Source organism: Hipposideros armiger, unplaced genomic scaffold, assembly GCF_001890085.2.
Source record: "Hipposideros armiger isolate ML-2016 unplaced genomic scaffold, ASM189008v1 scaffold_462, whole genome shotgun sequence".
NCBI classification, from domain to species: domain Eukaryota; kingdom Metazoa; phylum Chordata; class Mammalia; order Chiroptera; family Hipposideridae; genus Hipposideros; species Hipposideros armiger.
In genome coordinates, this window is record NW_017731812.1 from 42,552 (window position 1) to 65,573 (window position 23,022).

At 34.1% G+C, this 23,022-nt stretch overlaps 1 protein-coding gene across 1 annotated transcript in view; it reads right to left on the reverse strand.

Annotated features, from left to right (window-relative positions):
• LOC109395280 (contactin-5-like) overlaps nt 1-23,022 on the reverse strand; it is a 1,255,350-nt gene that overhangs the window by 20,727 nt on the left and 1,211,601 nt on the right. The window contains exons 13-14 of the mRNA XM_019666163.1: nt 18,991-19,118; nt 17,424-17,599 (exon numbers count right to left, since the gene is read on the reverse strand). Coding sequence (XP_019521708.1) covers nt 17,424-17,599; nt 18,991-19,118 — 304 coding nt within the window. The remainder of the gene's footprint in view (nt 1-17,423; nt 17,600-18,990; nt 19,119-23,022) is intronic.

The following is a 23,022-nucleotide window of genomic DNA, read 5'->3' on the forward strand; positions in this document are numbered from 1 at the left end:
AAAAAATCCCTTTTAGTATTTGTATTATAGAGCAATGTTCTCATGGAATCTCTTCAGTAATATTTTATCATCTAAATAACACCTGGTCTATAGGTTGGCTCAATGAGGCAACACTGATAGACAAAAAGATGTTAACAATCATGACAGACAATAAATGTTTTTCCTTAGAGTGACAGAAATGGAATAATCTTATTATCTTTCACTAGCTACCCCAGCTGAAGGCTCAGCCATTGTGAAACAGATTCAAATCAGCCTTGAATTTAAAGCCATCCTCTCTGTTACCTGCCTGATTTCATGACCCACAAAATTGTGAGAAGAGCAAAACGGCTGTTGTTTTGCACCACTAAGTTTTGGAGTGGTTTATTATACAGCAGTGAATAGCCATAAAATAATTTGGTACCTGGAAGTGAGGTGCTGCTGTAATTATAACCAAAACATGTGGCATTTGCTTTGGGGTTATGGTGCAGGGGCTGGAAAGGCCATGAGGACAGTATCTGTGAAAGCTGGATGGATCTAAGAAGACTATTGATAAGGGCTTCAGGAACAGTGAGGAGATTGTTATGGGAGCCTGGAGAAAAGGTAACCCTTTACGTAGTATTGGGAAACTTGGCAACAATACCATCTGAGATGATATGAACAACACATTATCCACAGTGAACAACTTTGAATTTGTCTAAGGAGATTTTCAGGAAGAAAATTGAAAGTACCAATAGGTTTCTTTTACCTGTGTATAATAAGGTGTACATACAGAGAGATGAGCTGGCAAGAGAGAAATGCTCATATCTCAAACAGAATATAAAAGAAATCTAAAGGAGCCATGACTCTAGATTTAAAAACCAAACTATTTTTCATTTCTGGTCTCACCAAGTGGTCAAAGACTAGCAAAGTAAGAAATAGCCTCAGCAAACATTAAGTCAAGGGTGATTGATGCCAAATAAAGTATGTCCTCGGGGTAAAGATCCCAAGTGCATAGTCACTTATAGCAAAGTGTAACACCCTCTGTTTACACCAGAATATTAAGGGTATTTTCCTATAGCAATCAGACCCTCACTCCAAGATGGCAAAAACCTGAAAAATCTATTCATGGAGGCTGAAATAACATTGGGGGAAGAGATTGTAATTGAAAGCTGGAGAAAGGGGTATCTGAGTTGTGAACAGGCAAAAAAAAAAAAAATGAGCAAAACCCTTGTCTGTGGTAATGTGGAAGACAGGAAAGGTTCCTAAAAAACTTACGACCTGATTAAGGAGATTTATAGGAAGACTAAAAGTGTTGACTACTGACTTTGTTGTTTGTGATAGTATATGAAAGGAATGATCTTGACCTAAGAAAAGGACCTTCATTTTCAGTAAGAACTTAGACAACAACTTTCTGAACTCCTTCTAGAACTTTTTTTTGAATAAAATATAAAATATATTTTATATTTTAATATAAATATAAAAATAAACTATTTCTCATTTCATCTTCTTGAGCTATAAAACAACTGAAAAAAAGAAAAGGCGCCTTTGAATCCACTGGGTAAATATCATCTAAATGCAATTTTAACTATATTTTGATCTTGTGAGTATCAACTATATTTGCACTTCATTCTTATTATTAAAAAAAGATGATATTCAATTCACTATTGTTAAAAAGACAACAGGCCCAAAATGGAGTCACTTATGTTAAGCCCACGTCATGAAACTTAGAATTAATACCTAACCCAATTGCAGATTTAGTCTCCCCCAGGAATGTAATCTTCCCGGTCAGCACTAGTGAGGTAGTTTACCTGATAGCCTCCCTCCATGCACCATAGGAAGGTTACCTAAGACTCAAACAATCCACTCTTTCCCCCCTTTTGCCTATAAAAGCCTTCCATTTAGTACAGCTCCTCAGAGCTCCTTTCTACTTGCTGGATGGGATACTGCCCAATTCTCCAATCACTCAGTAAGCCAATGCAAAACTTTAAGTTTTACCCAGTTCAAGTTTTGTTACTTAACTCTAGTATACCCAGTGCCTAGCACAGTGTCTAGCACATAAAAGCCTCTTCACGTATATGAAAGAGTATGATTTGTTATGGAATAAGTGTGTTAACGGACATCTTAAAAGAAAGAAAAAAGAGAGCAAGAACGGTGGAGACACTTTTTACACACAACCTTTTTTCAAAAACGTAATATTTCAAATGGAATAATTTTTATGTAAGAATTTCTAAAGATAAATATGCCACCTAAATATCTTGCTGTCTCAAGTTATTTTTCTCAAAATTCAGAATTTTTTATGTATTTACACGTTATTTGCAATATTAGTAAACATTTTAACAAGTACAATTGTCAACAAGTAGCTGTATTATTTCAGCTATGTGCTTCAGGGTCAAATACTGAGTATTCTTTTGCCAATCCTAATTTGATAGTTACTAATGCTTAGGAACAAGTTCCTGAATGAAAAAGTACCTTATTGCAAAAGAAGGAACTTTGGGTAACAGCGACAATTTAAGCACTACTTTTCACAGTCATGAAGATTCTCATCAACCTCAAAAATACCAAGAATTGAGGGACTTCAAAGACATCAATGTCAGAAAAGACTATTATTCAAACTACTGCTTAGATTGTAGGCTACCACGGCAATCTTCCAATGAAGATTCAAACAAGGAAGAATAGTTCAGTTAAAACAAAGGTCAAATTGAATAAATGTGTCAATCAAAAGCCAACTATGAAAAATTCAGGGTCAAGGACTCTCAGTCAAATTCAACTGACATTTTGAAAGCAAGTCAAGACACTTTGTCACAGAAAATTCATTTTTAATAACAAGGTTTTGCAATTTTATAAAAGAGAATCCATCAATTATTTAATATATAAAAATCAGAGTTTACTTAGAGATTGAAAATCATTAATGATACCATATTCCACTCCCTCCCTCACTCTTTGGTAACTATATAATACAGCTCTGATATTTCATAAATGTTTACAAGACTCTTCCAAGCTGTACATTTTGAATTGACAGTGACACCAATGCACATACATTTTGTCCTAAAAATTCATATTAGTAGGGCTTGAATTTTTCACGATATATGAAATTTTGTGTGTGTTTTTGCTGGTTATACAAAATAAGAAATGCTGATCTCTTACCCATATAAAAAGGGCATTATTCCATTCTATAAGATTATTGTTGCTTTTAAAGAAGAAATCTTTATTTACCTTTAGAGAAACCTTTTATCATTTATCAAGATATTATATATACAAATATATTCTTAGTCACAGAGAAGAAGTCTGTTTGAGATTATTTTTCCAGTTTGGAACTCCTGCTTTAAGATTTTTTCCAATTCTAAGGACATCATGAGACTTTGAAATGTCTTGCATGAATCAAGCAAGCATGCAATATGTAACACAGAGAAATGTGAAAAAATGATTGGTATTCGCTACATTAAAATGATTTCACTGTTACTAGAATTTCTTTATTTTTTTTACTCGAGTTTCTTGAGTTTCAGTCTTGGAATATAATTTGAAAAAAAATCATAAAACTTTAGAATTAGATAGGAGCGTTAGGAGTCAACTACTTTAGCCTCTTCACTTTGAAGAGGAGGACTCAGGTGAAGTAATTTCATTCAAGGTCATACAGCTGAGTAGGGACAAAGCCTGGGACTACACCAAAAACTCTTGACACCTCCTTCCCATCCAAACTATTAATCTTTTACTATATAATGATGCCACCTAATTGTGTACTTGGATATTATAACATTTCCTTGAAAAAAATCTGGAGGCATCTATTTAAATTACAAATAGTTTTTATTCTTTTACCCTGCAATCCATTCCTGGGAATCTATCCCACAGACTCTATCCCAAAGAAAATGTTAATACACATGGATACAGATGTTTAGAAATGTTTTCTGCAGCATTGTTCATAAATTTTTCAAAACAGAAAACAAAGTTAATATTTATAAATAAGGAAATGGCTAAATAGAGGAATAGTCATGCCATGGACTATTATGTACCCACTAAAAAAAGTGAATTAGAGATGTATCAGGTAACATGAAAGAATTTTCAAGATATTGAATGAGAGTAATGAGATGCAGAAAATGTGTGTAAAATATGTTTGAATTGTTTGTTTAAAAATGACAAAAACATCCCTGTACCTATATAAATCTGTTTAGGATTACAGTAGAATAGAAATAAATATAGAAGGGCATCCATTAGGATATTAGCAAGCTTAACTAGGTGTGTTTGATGCTATTGATTATAGGAGGATAAAAGTAGAGGAAAGTCATCCTACTAAAAGCAGCATACATAATATATCACCTATTTTACATTTGTGTCTGTATGCTTAAAGGGATGCATGAAATCATGATTACAAAACAATGGTGATTATTTTAAGGTAGTGTGATTCCAAGGGATTTTCATTCTCTTCTTTCTAGATTCAGTATGTTCAAAGTTAGCTAAGAAAACAGAAAACAAAAAAACAAAAGATCCCCAATTTATTCTAATTATTGTTAAAGCTGACTCTGAGTGGTGAACACACAATGTGATATATAGATGATGTACTATAGAATTGTACACCTGAAACCTACCTAACTTTACTAACAATTGTCGCCCCAATAAACTTTAATTAAAAAAAAAAGCAAATGGAAACATTCTCACTGAAATGCTTGCATCTCTAATACTAGCTGAAGTTATTTTAAACATCAGAGACACTCCAATAGCCTGTCCAGAATCAATACTGATGTGATGGGTACAATGAACAAAGCATGTCACAGGTCCCTACTTCAGGGAAGCCAGAGGTCTGTCAGTATTCCTTACTACTTAAAGTGATGGATAACGACAAGAGTGCAGGTTTCAGAAATGCTTTTTGAAAATACTATCACTATAGTTTATAAGTGCTTTAAAGCAAATTTTGTCAATATGCAATATCTATGAGTGGGACCATCAGATGTTAAATAGGATAAAAAATAGTATTTCATAGTTTCAATTAGGCTTTTTGATCTGAAATCCTTGAATTCTTTAGTATAATGTTGTATCTTTGCAATTAATGCATTCTAAATTATTTTAGCTAATTTTACTTCGAAATAGTTTGTTATTTTGGTTTTACAGAAGTGTACGGTGTACAGCTATCAGTTAGATTATTACCTTATCTTATACTAGTTGACTGATAACCTTTACTAATCAACTTAGTTGAATTCAACTGAACATTAATTCTAAGAACAAGTCTTTCTGCCAATTACATATTTGGTTAGTAATTCAAATTTCTTCCCCAGAGTTATTTTCTCTCAACAGGATAATGTCACAATACTGTAACACTTACCACATTAGATAGTTGTGTAAAAGCCGGCCTAGATTAAGAGTTCTAGAAGGGAGAGACCATGCTTTACTCAACTATATATTCCCTGCCCTGATACCATGCTATACGCATTACAGGTGACCATTACGTTTTTGGAAAGGGATGTATTAAAAATTTTCCTGACATTAGTATATTACTATGTTTTGTTTTTTTTTTGGTGTGGTAGCTTTCAGCACATGAGCAAGGAAATCAAAGAGTGACTATACACAGAGTACAAAATTCTATTCGTTTATATAATAATTAATTTAACAAATACTTTATTTAGCAAATAATCTGCCAGGCATGATGCCAGTTGCTAGCAATGGTTAGCAAGATAGGTATGGTTCCTGTCCTCAAAAATATATAATATAATAAAAGAATAAATGTGGAAGAAAGCAGAAATCCTGATTTTAAAGTGCCTCTGTTTTCCTTAACTGCATTGCATTCTTGGAAGGGCTTCTAGAACAATAAGCAGCCTCCTGAAAAAAATCACGTAGTTCTTCTCAGGGAATTATCTTAATGACCCTGAACATTGAATCTTAACATTGTAACAGTTAATCTCTTTTTTATATACCCCACAGAAAGCTTCAAGCAACATGTAAATTTATGTAAAACACATGTACTTACGCTAAGCAACATGTAATTTATCCCTGGATTTCATTTGGGAAACCTGGCAGCTTTACTTTTGTTAGGAATAGGTAGCTTGCTATAATTGGAACAAAGTATAATCATGGCCATTTACTTAACTTTAATAGGTGATATGAGAAACTTTCTTTAAAACAGAATTACTATAGTAATAGATGATGTTTGCATTAACTATAAATCACCATTTGTTATTGGGATTTGCAGACAAAACTTCAGTATCTTTCATATTTTCCTCATGCTCAGTGTCTATCTAGAAAGTGTTTTCCTCTTCTGCCTCGTCTCCCTGCTTTGCTTGCAATTCTCTTTATTCTCCTTTAAGAATAGGCTCAGGTATTATTTGGTTTAGTAAGTCTGCTCTGCTTCCACAGGTTGGATGATGTGTAACTCGGACTGAGTTCCCTGAACGTACTTCCTCCATTGCTCTTGCCACTTATCGATTTATGAGTCTGTTCTTCTGTAAGACTAAGCTCCTCAAAGGCAGCATTTCAGTTGTATTCAGACACGTAGAATGTTTGTTATCGAGCATTATAGAATCCTCAGTTCCTGGACAGGTGTCTAGTCAATAGATACTCAATAAATCTTTGTGAAACTGGGATATATTCAGAATTCACCTATTGTATGCTGATGAATACTCTATAGAGCCATCAGTTATTCATTAAAGAAAATGGTGTCATGCTTTCCAAATTCTCTACATTCATCCTTTCTACTTCCCTTATAAAAGAGATATCAGATGAAGAAAGAAAGTGAACAATAATAGCCCAATAGTTATTTCTACAATTTCTTCTTCCTCCTTTTCTAAGAGAGAAAACATTTTTGAGAGGCTACCTACTGAGTTATTAATTCTAGACTCCTAAAGTCACTTTTATATTATAATACGATAAAAATAGTCCATGAAAGAAACCAGAGGATTTTGAAAAGCTAAAGCTAAACACATCATAACACTTAGGCACCCTTTAGAATTTAATACAAAACAGATGCAGAAAGAGGAATTGCAAAATAAAGGTAGAATTTTAAAGATGTCTTAAAAATAATGGCCTTTCAAAACCCCAACTCTTTGAAAATCACTTTGAGAATATCAGAGTCAGTGTAAAACACAATACTTACATATCAGTGGTATTTCAAAATGTAAAAGTGAACCATGTTTGCTTATAAAAATCCTAAACTTTATGTAGTATCAGAGAATAAGAATAGCCTTTTATTTACTAAGGCTTTCAAAAACTAAAAAAGAATAATCTTCCTTTATACATTATATTATTTCAACAACATAAAAATTCTAGTATTAAAGGCCTTATTATATTGTGTATGCATCACGCTGCAGGTTAAATTATATCCCTGGGATACATAGATACATATGTAGGGCATTCTTTTAAAATGATAGAAAACTAATAAAACATATCAGCATTACTTCAACATAACTAGAAACCACTGTATATTTTTCTTTTATTAAAAACTATGATTATTATGTCTAGAGAAAACAATTATTTTTAGCACAATATCAAAAACATTTAAATTTCATGGGAAGCAAAATGAATAAAGCTATTGATCACGGACATTTTATATGATTATAAAAGAAGTTAGAAATTCTCCTTAGTAAACAAAAAATGAAAAAAGCTATTTTGATATGATAGTCAACCTTTGTTTCTAAGTGACAACTCTAAGCGGCTAGTTTTTGGTTCATATACTTTTTTACCTTCACTTACTCCTTTAGCAACTCTACAAATATTTAATCTTTAATGTGTACCAGGTACTGTGTTGAGTTCAGAAAATAAACATGTTCCTAAATTCAGGAAAGGTGAGGCTAGAAAGGAAAAAAAATCAAGCAATATATATAGTAAAATTTGATACTTGCTTTGGTGAAGGGATGGGAAAGGTATAATGGAAGCACTGGAAGCAAAGCTAGTGAGGGAAAAGACAGAATCTGCAGCCCAACCAGCTATCTGACTTAAAAACTAAATTTTGGTGGAGGAAAACGCAGGTGAAATTAACAATGCTGTAAGTAATATACTCAGTAGCAATAGATATTATTTTAAAGATCTTAAATGTGGAAATGGACATTTTCTTCGGAGGAATGGTTGCAACCTCTGTGTTCAACATTCTTTGCCTCATTTTCAGCAGTAAAAGCAATATAACATAGCACCTTATATTCATTTTGAGAGACTCTTCAAAAGACTAAAAAGGGAAGTTGATAAAAAGGGTTTCACATACTATAAAATGAAGCAATGATAGCAGCCAGAAGAGTGAGCTTTAATTAATGGGAAAACACACACACACAACATCTGAAGAGGCAAGTGTAGTAGGATATTTTAAGGTGTTTTTCAACTCATTCTCAGTAACTTTGATGGGAGGATATATATATATTTTTTAACACTTTGGCAATTTGATGCTTCAGAACATATGATTTTAATGTTTAATAGTGATCAAGGAAGTAAGATAAAAATAGGCTGTTATCCAGCTAAAGATGTGAGACAGCAGAGAAGAAACAAAATCTCTTTATGTCTTCGATTTTCAAAATGCCACAGTGAAGAATTACAGTTAGTTTTAGTTCTTTATATCTTTGCTTTGAAACATCAAACCAGACTTGGAATATTACTCATGTCAACTGAAACCAAGAGTCCTTATGACTTTGATTAAATTTACTTTTAAATCCCAGCACTAGAGACCATATCCCTCTCTCTCCCTACCCCTCAGAGGCCCAGCCTTTTCCCTGGATAATCGGCAACCCCCGAGACAGCAGAAGACAGTAGCTCGGACCTGACTAATGGTCACACAGTCCAGACCTCTGGCAGGCTAACGATAGCATCTTGACCTAAGTTATGTTTCAGCTCCTGAGCCCTAAGTTGAAGCAACCCCCTGGCTACTTTCCCATGAGACCAGACAGAAGGATGCCAGAGTAGACCTCAGAACTGTCCTCAAGATCTGAAGAAATGGTCTATTACCCTTAACTCGCCTCCAACCAATCAGCTCCCAGCACGACCCTGAACACCTAACCCACAGTGTTTTATAATTTTGCCCTGTATAATCTGTAAACTACACACCGTTGAGAAGTTCGGGCTTTTGTGCATTAGCTTCCTGTTCTCAGGGATGGCACCATTCACCAATAAAACAGCCAATATTTTTCCACTGCAATTCTCAGTGTTTGGCTTTGCTAGTACCAGGTGGGCAGACTCTTTTTGTTCTATAACACAATGAAGTTTGAAACTCAAAGAAGCTTAAATGATAATGGTGGCTGTGTCGTAAGTGTGCCAGTGTTGCCCAGAACCTAGTAGTGAGGTCCTTCACCAACTCTTCCTTCCTGGGGCCCAGTATCTTCATTTATATATGACTTGCCTGACTCACAATGTTGTTGTGGAAATCAAATGAAATAATGCATATGAGAGAGAAAGGGCAAAAGTTCTCACGAGGTAAAATTCTATTTATATATTTTAGCCTAGATCTTAATCTGAATTTCTTTTTCTTCTGTGAAAAACAAAACCCCTAAACCTGACAAATTAGTGATCCTTCCTGATTAAATTCATTTGAACAGGCCCACAGATCAATATGAATAATGAAAGGGAGAGGAGTATAGGAAAACAAGAGGAAGACAGAGGTATCTTAAAAAAATTATCAAGATTTGAACAGAAGCCTCTTAAGAAAACAGGAGCAAAACTGATTATGAGCAAAATTGGAATATTGAGGAAAGATGAGTATTAGGCTCTGGAAATAATTTAGATACTCATTTCAGTAACTTGACTCGAACATTGGATACAAGTAGAAAGTTACAAGTTTATGATTTAAAAAATGGGCTTGATAGTATGCATTTATTTACTTATTCATTCTAAACTCTTTAGTACATATATGATTTACAAAAACTTTTGCTGTCTTTTAAAAATAAGTCTTTGTCAGATTGGGATGATGAGGTAGTTTTAGAGCCATGATCCACTGATTATTTTTCAATGTACAACTGTAGGATAATTAATAGAAATTTAGAGTGATAATGAATAAATACAAAGGAAATTCTGAACTCAACTCAAGGTATTCAGAGTACTAGTTTCCATGAAAATATTTATTAGAAGTTTGTTATGCATATTAAAAAGACTAATAAGTCTAAGTAATTCAATGACTTAGGTGAGAATTTAGTTTAATAAAAATCACTGAAATAAATCCAATAGACTTCATGGTCAAGGTTAAGAACAATGATTGCAAAAACCTACTGGGGCCTACCAGTGGTCACATTTCTAAAGACACAAGGACTTCATTTCAGATTAAATTCATCCTTCGGTTGGATTAAAAACAACCAAACCAAAGAGAACAGAGTATCACAGAAATCCAGTCTGAGTTAACATAGTATATATACAAAATGAAAAAATAATTTTCGAGAAAAACAAAACTTCCAACAGGGAAAAAATGGAGTCCCCAACATATAAGCACTTCTTAATTTCTGGAGTTTATAATCTAGAAACTCAAATTCTACTAAGAGGTAAGGAATGTTTTCTATTTCTCATCCCCTACTTTTCCCAAACCAATAACCTGAAACATCCAGCTGGCTTTGATAAGAATCTATAGGAAGTATGATACAGTACTTTTATCCTCTCAGAGATCACAGAACATAGGCTGATGATCTGATTTTTCCCAGCATGGCCTACAATAAAATTGCCTTTATAAAGAAGCTTTATTTTCCCAATAAATAAGTAAATTAATTCAACCAACCAATCAACCAACCAATCAACCCACAGTTCTGCACTACAGAACATTTCAGAGAAATGAGTAACTTTCATATCACCCATAATGCTGTGTAAATACATTATAAAGATAAAACATCTATTAAAAATGGAGACTCTAAGTGAATAAAAAATCTCTGTAGCCCTACCATACATAGTACCATACTCAGAAGGTTTGTTTTGGTGGACTACATTTAAATGAACAAAGTGAGACCTGTATGACTTGGATGGCTAAGTCTGTCTTTTCATATGCACTAACTTTGGAGGTATTACTTGGTTTTACTACATTTGACAAACTACAAAAAGTGAGAAGGAACAGAGTAAAAATGGAGGTGAATAATCAACATGATGTTACTATCCAGCTGTGATTCTGAAGGAATTGTGGTCCGCCAATTACTCAGATACACCCCCAGAAACTAAGGAAAGGTTTCCCAATAATAGGCTATCTCAGATGTCATCTAAGGCAGTCCCCTTTCATTCAGTTCCAAACTGTGCTAAAGTGAACATCCAATTTTGTGTAAAAAGTAATAAAGCAAGGAAATAAAATATTTTATAATAACAGGTTTTAATAGAATTTTATGCACTACTTAATTCTATTAAAATCTCTGAATGCAACAGTTGGATAAACTGAGAAAATGCTTTATATCAAGTTTTAATTTTTTTGTATTCAGCAAACATTGACTGACTGGCTATTTTGTGGACATCCACAGAGCAAAGTGATCAAATATAAAACAGCATATTAGCCTCTGCTTTTAGGGACCCCACAGTTTAGCTTATTTCATTAATATATAAAATGTTTTAGAATCACAGATTTTGGTCAGCAGCATATGACTAAATGAAACATACACACATACTAAAAAAAGATGGATATTCTTTTATGCTATGGAAACTACTACTACTTTGGGAAGACAGTGGGTGCAGGCACATTGTTTAACACAGACAAGCAGGGAAAATGGATGTGGTACACTTTCCTGAAATGGTCTGACAAATCTAAGGCCTTGAGGGTAACCTCTCTCCATTTCAGCCCTCAAGCTTTGGTTGGTAGTTACTCTATTATTCAGTCCTATTAAAATGACAAAGTGACATCTTTGTTAAGTTAACTGAAAGACTGGGAGAGAACTGCTATAAAGCAAGTATGTGTCAGTCAAAAAATTATAGCAGAGAACAGGAAGATTACCAGGATGTGAGGATTCAGAGCAAGACAATAACCCAGGAGGCATGAAATCAAGTGATGAGGAAGGACAAACACCTTGCCAGTCAGGGACAGGGGAGGACTCAGAGTCCAGGAGGCCATATTACTTGAAAATATGACTATTACTAGTGAGTAGAATGAGCCAAAGAGAATGTGTGCCTTTGTTAGATCTCGTGATCCTCTGCCTTTTTGTATGCTTCCTAATTAGTTATGAAGTGCTTCTGAGACTTATATCTGCTAACATGATGAGGAAGAGGATGACTAGATGCACACGAGGTCCTCAGAACTTTGTGCCTTAGTAAACCCTGGCAGTGTGTCCAATGATTTCATTCTTTCTAAAACCATTAACATTGATCCACCAGGAAAGAGAATGGTGCTAGTTGAGCACTTACTGTCTTCTAGTCTAAGATTTTTACTCCTCAGGAAATAGATACTAATTCCTAAGAAGATAAACTAGGAATAGATGCAAACACATTGGGAACACTGAGTTAGGCTAGAACTTTTCAGCTAAAGTAAAATCCTTAAGGTATTAAGGAGTTTATATTCTGGTCCCTTTTTATCTACCTAATACTGCACAAAAACCATGGAAATGAATCAGGAATGTTCCTTTATGATTCCTATGCTTGGTAGACAGAGTATCACAATTACTTCTACTTTCCAACATTCTAACATGCAGATCTGCTTGGCAATGGAATGGACTACTTCAGAGGAGTGAGTTCCTCATCACTAAAGGGTTACAGCAGACACTCATGATACTGGCAGAGAATCCATGTGTCAGTTTAGGACAAACTCAATAATCTCCAAGATCCTTTCACAATCCTGAGATACAATATCTTTTTCCATCTTACATTGCCTTTATTTACATTTTTTTCCTATCCTAATGCTACCCATTCTTTGCAGTCTATGTCAGGTAGCACCTTTTCCCCAAATAATATTATGCTCTGTGACAGTTAGGAGGAATTGGTGAGCTATATTAAAAAAAAAAAGTATAAATATTTTTTAGCTGAGTACTTGGCATATGCTTAATTCTTTTTTTTTTTTTTGCTTTCCTCCACAATGCTAATAATTTACATTAATCTCTTTTCTGACCTCCAACAATATTTGGCTGTAACAAAAAATTAGTAATTGTTTTCTACGGTCATATTTTTGGAATACTTGATGCTCTACATTATCTTTAAATGAATTAAAGACTAGAATCAAATCTTTTATTTCTGTTTCCCACAGTTTATAGACAAGGGCTGAACACATAATGGTCAATGAATATGGAGAAGGTAATCTTTATAAAGGGGAATCAACATAAATCAGTTTAAAAATCACACTGTATTTAATCTTGTTACCCCAATTTAGTATTCATATGGCCTGGGAAAAGTCTTATTCTTCAGTTTCCTCATTAAAATATGGGGTCAAATATCCCTACTTCGCCTTCCCAAGTGTACTGTTATAACTAGATAATTGGGTAAATATGAAGGACCATTCAAATAACACGCTTTGATTTGGTTGCCCATTTAGTTGCAATTTAGCATGTTTGGAGAGTTCACAATGCAAAGGGCAGTTCTTCAGCTCACCGTCCTGATGACAAATGTTTTTTTCTCTGTCAAAAAGCAAAGCAAATCGCAGGCTAACGTGATATTCAGTGTAACTGTTCTGTATGCATCATAAGGAATAAAACTAGCTCACGTCTGAAATGAGTAATTGGGGATTTCAAGTCTCTGGGAAACAATGGATCACCCCAGTCCTCCATTAGGGCTGTGGTTTTGGGGCCACCTCGCAATGCCCAGGGGCTCCTCAGACCTTCTGAGATTATTGAGAGGTCCTCACAGACCTCTGTCCAGCATAAGCAATTGTGTCAAAACACAATCGTAAATGCTTTATTTGACAACATGATGGTTATTTAAGGCCAAAGCTTATAATGGTCGACCTCATTGCAATCTCTGTTTAACCAGCCTAGAGAGCAGTTCAATCCCTGCTCCATGCATCTGTCAGAATTATCTGCCTAAAAACACAAATCTGAATCACATTGCTCGCTGCTGAATTTGAAATACAACCCCCATTCCACAGCTCAGAAATCAGTGGTGTCTTTTACTTTTTAATGAGGTCTCTGCTGCTTCCCTTTAAATTTATTCAACAAATATGGACCTCTTGTATACTATGTGCCCTCACTGTTGCTGTCAGGGCTAGTGGTTCCTCACTGTTCCTGAAACACGCTCTAAATTCTTCAGCCTTGCTATCTTCGCTTCACCTGTTTGCTCTGTCTGGATTGTAGCTTCTTCTCCTAGCCACCTGGCAAGAACCTGCCTATCCAGGTCCCGTTCAAATGCCAGCTCCTCCTGTCAGCTGTACGCAGAGTTCTCTGGTGACAGCACTGGTGCAGATCACCAACTGGCCTAGCCTGCTGTCTGTCCCTTTAATTGTGCTTTCTTAGGGGTGAAGGGCTGTGCCTTTTACCTTGGATCCCCCACAGCACTTAGCTTATAAAATGGAATTGAACTCAAAATCTTAAGGATAGCCTCACTAATTTGCCACATTCAGTTAATTCATCATCATTGCCAAAAAAGTGATATTGGATCAAATATTTATGGACTAACAGATTGCATAGACCCTTTTAACAAGTGGCTCCATTAATGGACTCACTCTAAATCAGTTGTATTGCTGGGTTTGTAAAACATGGCCTAGCAAAGGGGGCAAGAGAAATAAAAGCATTTGCATTATAGATGTTTTTAGATTTCAAAGCAAGCGCTATTATTTTTTAACCTGATATGATTATATGTTTATTCATTTTCTTAAAATGCCACCCAAAAGCACTATTTTATTTAACACATAACAATGTGCATTGTATACAGATGTTATAAAAGCTACATATACAAATTTGCCCAGAGCTTTATCTACAAACCAAAGGCTGTGTGTATAAAAATCAGCAGTGCAACTAGCTGAAGGTAGAGAACTTCATTAAGCTATACAAGCCTAAATATCATAATCACTGGTATCTTTATTTTTTTCTTTTGTTCAGAGGTTTGGTTGATTCATGTGACACTGCAGTGTTAATGTGCTTAAAAAGCATACCCCCCCTTTCTCCTCTGATTCACCCCCACACAATCACCTGCTGGTGGGTTAGGTCCCAGAGCAGTTAATCAAGAGAGAGCTCCAGCCAAAGGTACAATCTATTCTGCTTAAGTCCTTGAATTCTGTTTAGGTTTCTTACTCTGCTGGGCCAGCCTAGACCCCTGAGGCCTCTTCAATGGCTCTCCTTTGAAACTCAGCACAGGCCACAGATCACCCCACTTGACTCTCTTTTGGGTCCTGTCCTGTCCCTCTTATTTTTAGAGTCTTCGATTGGCCACTCATTCAGGAGATAGCCACAAGTCCAGGGGTCTTCCCAAATCTCCCTTCTGTATAACACTTTCGTTCCTCCTCCTCAAACATATTACTTCTCGGACATATTAATTCACAAGGAGAAGCACGGTAGGGGAACAGAATTCATTTCTTTTTTCTCTCTGCCTTTTCAGTATCATAAAATGGAGTTCTCTCCAGCTATGCCCCTGAAGCCATCCAGGACCCAATCAGTGTTTGAGGAAATTGGGAGAAAATGGATAGATGATTTATTTTACACCTTCCAGTTCTGAAGCTTCCAAATTTTAATATATATATATATATACACACACACACACACACACACATATATATATATATATATTTATTTATTTATTTATTCCATATATACTAAAAATGATAAGTCCTATATTACCTCAAACCTAAATATTTTTCTCACTTCTCAATGTGATAATTTGTTTTATTCTTCTATCCTATAGTTTGTTATCCCTGTCTACAATCCAGAGCCTAGTTTTAACAAGGCTTGTAACAACATGGGTTAACAAGGATTAAGAAGTCCATTGTGTACGTTTCAAGGGCAGGAGTAGCACGTAGGTAAAGAGGAATATAGCTGGTGCTATTAGCTGCCAACTCTATGAAAGGGATTAAAGGTATTTACTGATACAAATGAATGACATCAAACTAAAGTTGCAATGTCTAAGAGACAAAAATAAGAATTAATATAATTTGATCAGGATCATTAATTTCTCTATTGGTATTTTAAAACAAAGAGGGGGACAGCTTATATAAAGAAAAAGAACACTATTCATTTCAGACATATTTCCACTTTATATATATGATCACTTCAAATGAATGTTTACCGATAATCCTGAGAAGATATACCTTTGATGGTATATTTTTTGTTTTCAAATGTAATATTTTTCTATCACATTTTTCTGGATCTGTTTTGTGACATTCATGGTACATTAAACCATTAATGATAAAAATTAATTTATTTAATGAGATGTGAACAATGTAGTTGGTAATTATTTCTTGTAGTCTCTCCCGCTAATTGTAAAGTGAACCAGGATGAAAGGTATAATTTGGAAGAAAATGTTTAATTTTGGTTACATTGGCAAATGTTAAGAAAGAGAGCTCATGTTTCCTTTTCTAATATAAATTTATCAAATTCTAGAGTGAGAAGGGATCTTAGAAATTATCTGGTCAAACTTGTTCACTTTATTTCTCTATGAGATTAATGCCCAGGCAAGTCGAGTGACTGGTTTTTTGTTACACAGCTGATTAGGGATTTAAGTGGAAATTGATCCAGAAAATGCCTGACCTTGGGTCTAGGACTTTTTTCACTGTGTCATATTACCTTTATAATAAAATTCAGTTCAAACTGAGTTTTATATGTTTGGGCTCACTACAGCTGTGGTTTTCCAGTGCTTCCCAAAATATTTAGAGAAAAATAAACTAGTGTTAATAAACATGTGACAGCGTGTTAAATTGGATTTATAAATTGTATTTGGATCCATCTCTTTAGCTAATATATAAAGAATATTGCAGCCAAAATCTCTCTCTGCCATCCTAATTCCAACTGGCTTTTTCTCTCTCCCTCTGTTTCTCATCTGTGTCTTAAGTAAGGCAGTGGGGGAAGGAGGTGTTTTTTCAAGTCTCTATTGAATTACAACACTGTGATAGTTTTATAAAATTTGGTTCAAAAGACTTCCCACTCTAAGTTGTTGATTGCCATGTAGATACATAAAAACAAAGAAGATAATACTAAGAAAAGATTTGGTAGACAAGAAATTATTAGTATGTCTGTGAATGTTTATCTAAGGTTAATGTGCATTTCTGACTATGGATTGTATGTTTAGCTCTATAGCCTATAAGAAATTTAAAAATCTCCAAAAATTACTATTTCTTGAGGAGTAGAGCAGGCACATTATTTTACTTATTAATTGTATTATAATTACTGTTAATGCTTTAAATAACACAAGCTACTTTAAGTAGCAACACAACTTTTGACAAGTAATGTGTTAATATTAACAATATTAATCAAGTAAATAAAAGTGGCAAAGAAACCAGATTTGCATAATAAAGTATTTCCAATTTCTTACTGGGGGTTTTAAAATAATTATTTCTTTCCGTTTGACTATTGAAAGAGTGTAATCATTTAAATCAAATTGATTTTTTCCTATTTTTGCTTAGCATGTCATATATAAGAAAGTTTTTACAATTGAGTCTAAATTTCTAAAATTATTATTACTCAAAAAATAAAAGTGTATTAACTTACGGCCCTGATGTTTTCAAAATGTCCACCTTCTTTCTCGAAATCAATAGGCTGTCCTTTTAGTGTCCAGTAGAAAGTGACATCCAAACTAGCATCGTGAATTGCTTTGCAATTAAGAACGATGCTTTCTCCCACTGTTAATTCTGTTCTTTTAGGAGTAAGTTCTATTCTTGTAGGTTCTATAGAAATAAAAATGAATTGATTAACAATGAGCACGTAATATTTCCCTGCTTTCTATATTTTAAATAAAAGAGGAAAGCTTAAACAAGGAATCTTATTCTAGCTCTACTGTTGGAAATAGCACGTTCTGATGAAGCACCATTCTTAACCATAACCGATAACCTTCTTCTAAGTAATCACTGAGAGGAAAGTGTGAGCAAGCAAGGAATGCCACTATAAATGTTAACATCTTAGAAGTCAGGTATTTCGTGTGGCAGTCTAAGTTCTGTCTTCATCAGAGAAGACAGATAATCACCTATGCTGTAGTATAAACTTTGTGCGAATTAGAATATTCCATGGAAATAAGTATTCCATTTATCTCACAATTAACAGAAAACATTTTTGTTATTACATAAAAAAAGTCTCTGGATCCAGCATTACCTCACTATGAAAAAGATTGATTATTTAGCATACAGAAGGGATAAGACAGACTGGAAGGAGAAGACTGAGTTAGATTCTTATAACGTATGCTATAAATGAAGACATCTTTTAAATTATGTTTCTTCCTTCCGCTGATGTTTGCTTCTTCTGTAAAGTATCAGAGTGCTGGCTATTCTAATTACTTTTCTATTTCTAAAGAATGAAAATTAACATTTTCCTATTTTTGTTGCCAAAGTATGATTCAATATATAATACATGCACACATGGAAAAAAAATTTAAGGATCTATAATTCAGTTGTGACAAATATTCCTTTGTCAATCAAAGGGACTGCCTAAGATAGGAGATTTTCTTAGGACTAAACAGTGATATACAGTCTTAAAAGAAGGTTCTAGGCTTGAAATCTCATTCACTTTAGAAACAAAACTAACAAATATTTAAGCAGCAATACTTGTAATATTAAAAAATGGTATTATATAAAAAAATGCCATAATGTCAACATCAAAGAGCAGCTCTGGTGTCAGTTCATCTGATGCGCCCTCCAAACCTCCCATTCATGCCCTCCTCCTGTTACTCCTTTCTGCCCCAAATCCCGTTGAAGTGGTAATAAAGAAATATTACTGTTTAGTGCTAACATTAATCTCGGTAGATGAAAAATGTTTTTATACTGTTGGCATACTTTTAAATTTTGAGATACCAACTAAAATCTCAGAAAGCTTTCTTTAGCCTCTCATGTATTTTCCTCAAAGGAAAATATTTAAATTTCTACCAATAAGGCATTCCTTTCTTTATGTCCCCTAGCTAATGGAAAAGGTCAATTTGGCTGTGTTAGTTCTATTTTTATAATATATTTTATCAATAGGAGCATGCACACACATACGTGCAAACACATATACCTGCATATTATATTTATTCACTTTCTGATAAAGCCATGAAACGATGCTTATGAAATATTTAGCCACATTTTCTTACCTTTTACAGATACTGAAGCTATGATTTCAGCAGAACCAAAGACATTTTCCCCTTGGCATACGTACTTTCCCTCATCTGATTTAGAAGCATTTAGGATCCGTAGGCTCCCGTCTGGAAGAATAGCTATTCTGAAAATTATTAAAAAAGGGTTTTTTTCCTTTGTTTTACTGCAAATCAGCTAAGTAGTAAGAAACTCTGATGAAGTCTGAAACCACTTCCAAGGTAATAATAAGTAAGATAAAAGATTGCTGTGAAAATATGCAGTGATAGTAGAAATGCTTTACTCTTTAAAAATTATGCAATAAACCCACTTAATATCTTCTCATATTTAAAAGGGTTAGATACTTACAGGTTATTTTTCTTTTGATACTTTTTTGACAGTTAATTTTAAAACTTGTGGAAAAGGTGACCTTGGATTTGGTTATTAAAACTTATACTATAGTATCACCAGCAATATTTTAATATTAAGCTTGGGTATTTCACCTCAAACCAAAAGTGACCTCAAAAATCAAATAAAAAAAAAGAAACAGCATAAAAACATAGAGGAGGACAGGTACAGAACATAAAATTAATTGTGTACAGCCAACAGATGATTTATGGCAGTTTCTCTACAATGCCACTTGTGCAGCAAGGGTATTAAGTTGAGGCCTGATACCTGATAACTGGGCTGCTCGCACTTCACTTTTTAAACAGAAAAACATGATAGCTGAGTTTGCATTTGGGCTTTTTTGAGACCTTTGTTAAAAGTAAACCTTAATTCTTCTATGAAGGTGAAAAATTACAGCATTATTAAAAATTTTTCGAACTTCAGTGAAAATGAGTTTGACATTTAGGATCACTCTATTCTCCCGTGTAGTCATCATTCCAGAAATACACAGATTTAAATTAAATGAGCACTTCTGTCCTTTCTTTCTACTCAGCTATTGACATTTAAGCCATTATTTCATTGGTGCGTCAACCTACTCAAGGAACCTGAAACATAACAGAAGTGGCTGTTGGTAGTTTTAGTTGATATGCCACGGGAGTTTGGACTGACTTCTTTTAGGAAAGGGAGTGTAACAGACCGTGCTGCTTATGGTAAGAACCAGTGACGCCACTGAACTAGAAATCCTAAAATTGGATCCTCCTAGTCCTGAAAATAGTTCATTCTATAGCAATGTGATAATATCAGACTATTTAAGATACAAGAATGGCTGAACCTGTTTAGTCAGCATCCTTTATGTTATTCGGAAATGTGTATTCAATCTTGCCAATCACCCGGAACTGCGAATTATTGAGATCACTGAACTTCATAACAATTGGATTAGATTCTATGATGCTGAATATTGCTTGTGAATTTGTACTTACATATAGTCATCAACAAAGATACCAGTTTAATATCATATTGTTTTTAATATTGATCAGAATTGATTTACAACATGTAAGAATGGGGATAAATTTAAAAGCAAAGCAAACTAGGAATAGAGAATTTGATTTTATGTCTAGGAGGGATACTAACTTGAGATATTTGGAAAACACAGTGACCTCAAAAGATATATAATCTATTCAAGATGGCCAACGAAAAATTATGTTCATTTATTTAGGCAGTGCTCAGTTTCTATAAAAATGGAACATAATGTACTTATTCCATTTCAATCACCAAAATACAATGCCACATAAAAGACAAACTTGAAAGCAAAAATTACACTTTTTGTAAATAAATAGGCATTCTCTTGTGAGAATGACAAACTTTATTGAAATTTAACTAAATGACTATAATATGTGCAGATTGTCAATATCTTGAAAATATCTGGGTTTTACTGACTGGTATAAATTCTAATCTAGCAGGTAAGAAGTTTGGCTTAAAATTCACCTCCTTTAAAGAAATAAATGCGTCTTAGACACTGGCAGTATTTCAGCTCTTGATTTAAGGTAAGTCCTTTCTCACCGACAGCATGCAATATATTATATTTTCCTTTTAAAGATAGCTTATGAACACTCGTACTTTAGGCTACTGATACACTGGGGGATAAAGAATTTTAAATACATTATGTTTTTTATCTGTCAAGTGGCAGTGTCATTTAACCAAAAGCCTGTCTACTGATTCATATTGTACACCCTTATCAGATGAGCTCATTTTTTAAACCTTGAAAAGGAAATAAATGATTAGACAATGAATGTGATTTATATTATCATGTCTGGCTATTGCATACATGATTACTAGATAGCTGAATATTGAATACATATTTCCTTGCAATTTCCCACCTTGATCTATCTTCTTGCCTCTGCTATTATTACTATGTGACTCCTACATTTGGAATTTTCAGATTTGGGGATTGATTCTGCTGAGATATCCTTAAACTTGGAATAGGGTGGTGAGGGAGTAGTGAGGTGAGGGTCTGTTGGAGGTAGGGAGAGATCTTAAAATGCGAACCAGCATTCTAACACTCATTATCAAGTCATGCTTAGTATATTCTGGTCTCTTAATTTCTCCATGAGCTTCTGCCTAATCTGGAGTTTCTCATGAGTTTCCTGGCTCTCATCTTGCTGTACTGAGGGTATGATAGGCATATTGTAAGCTCACATGTTTCAAGTGTATACTTTGAAAAGTTCTCACATATAGAATCAGTTGTGAAACCATTACAACAGTCAAGACAGTCAACATAACACACTCCCAAAGCATCTCTGCTCCTTCATATTCTCTTTCCCAAGCCCCTTCTCGCCCTACCCTTATCACGGCACAACTATTGATCTAATTACTCGAGCTAAATTTGCACTTTTACAGGATGTTATAGAAACAGAATTAAAACATTATGCATATATTGCTTTTTGTTTTGTTTATTTCACTCAGCGTAATTGAGATTAAGTTAAGATTCACCTACAAATTATCAAGAATGCATTCCTTTTTATTGCTGAGTTGTATTTCATTGTGTGTATATACCACAACTCGTTTATCCATTCACGTTTGGGTGGACATTTGGCTTATTTTCAGCTTGGGGCTAATACAAATAAAGCTGCTATGAATATTTGGGTAAAAGCTTTTTATGGATATTTGTTTTTATTTCTTTTGGATAAATTCTTAGAACTATGATGACTGCATCATCTGGTTTATGTTTAACGTTTAACTTTTTAGGAAACTGCTGTGGTGTTTTCAAGTGGTTGCACTACTTCATATTCCTAGCAGCTTTACATATGAGCTCTTACAACACTTGATATGGTCAGTCATTTTAGTTTTAGCTATTACTATAAGGAGGTACTAGAATATCCTCAGGGTTTTAAAGCGCATTTCCCTAATGACTAATGAGTGGTGTTGAGCATTTTTCAGGTGCTTACTTCCCATCTGTGTTTCTTCTTTGGGGAAGTGATTGTTCGAATATTTTACCAATTTTTTTCTTGAGCTGTTTTCTTATTGAGATTTGAGAGTTCTTTTTATATTCCAGATATAACTCCTTTTTCAGGTATGAGATTTGCAAATATTTTCTGCCAGTTTGTGGCATGTCTTAGCGTTTTTCTAACAGCAGAAGTTCTTAATGTTGAAGAAGTCAATTATCCATTTTATTTTATGCTTTGTGTTTTTGTACTAAGAAATCTTTACATAATCTAAAGTCACAAAGATTTTCTGCTTTGTTTTAGAAATTTTATAGTTCTAAGTTTTACATTTATGTCTATGATTCATTGTGGGTTACTTTTTGTTTATGCTCTGAGGTATGAATCTAACATATTATTTATTTATTTTAGATATGGTAAACGAATTGTTCCATGCTATTATTTTGAAAAGATTATGTTTTCTCCATGACCTTTTTACCACTGTCAAAATCTATTGGCCATAATTGTGTAGGTCACTTTCTCAACACTCTCTTCTGTTCCATTGATCTGTTTATCTTTCTTCATGACAAAACCAAACCGTCTTGATTACTGTATCATTATGATCTGTCTTGAAGTCAGGTAAGTTAAGACTTCTTACTTCTCTCTTCTTTTTCAAAACTGTTTTGTCTATTCTATGTTCTCTACATTTCCATATGAATTTTAGAAATAACTTGTCAATTTCTAAAA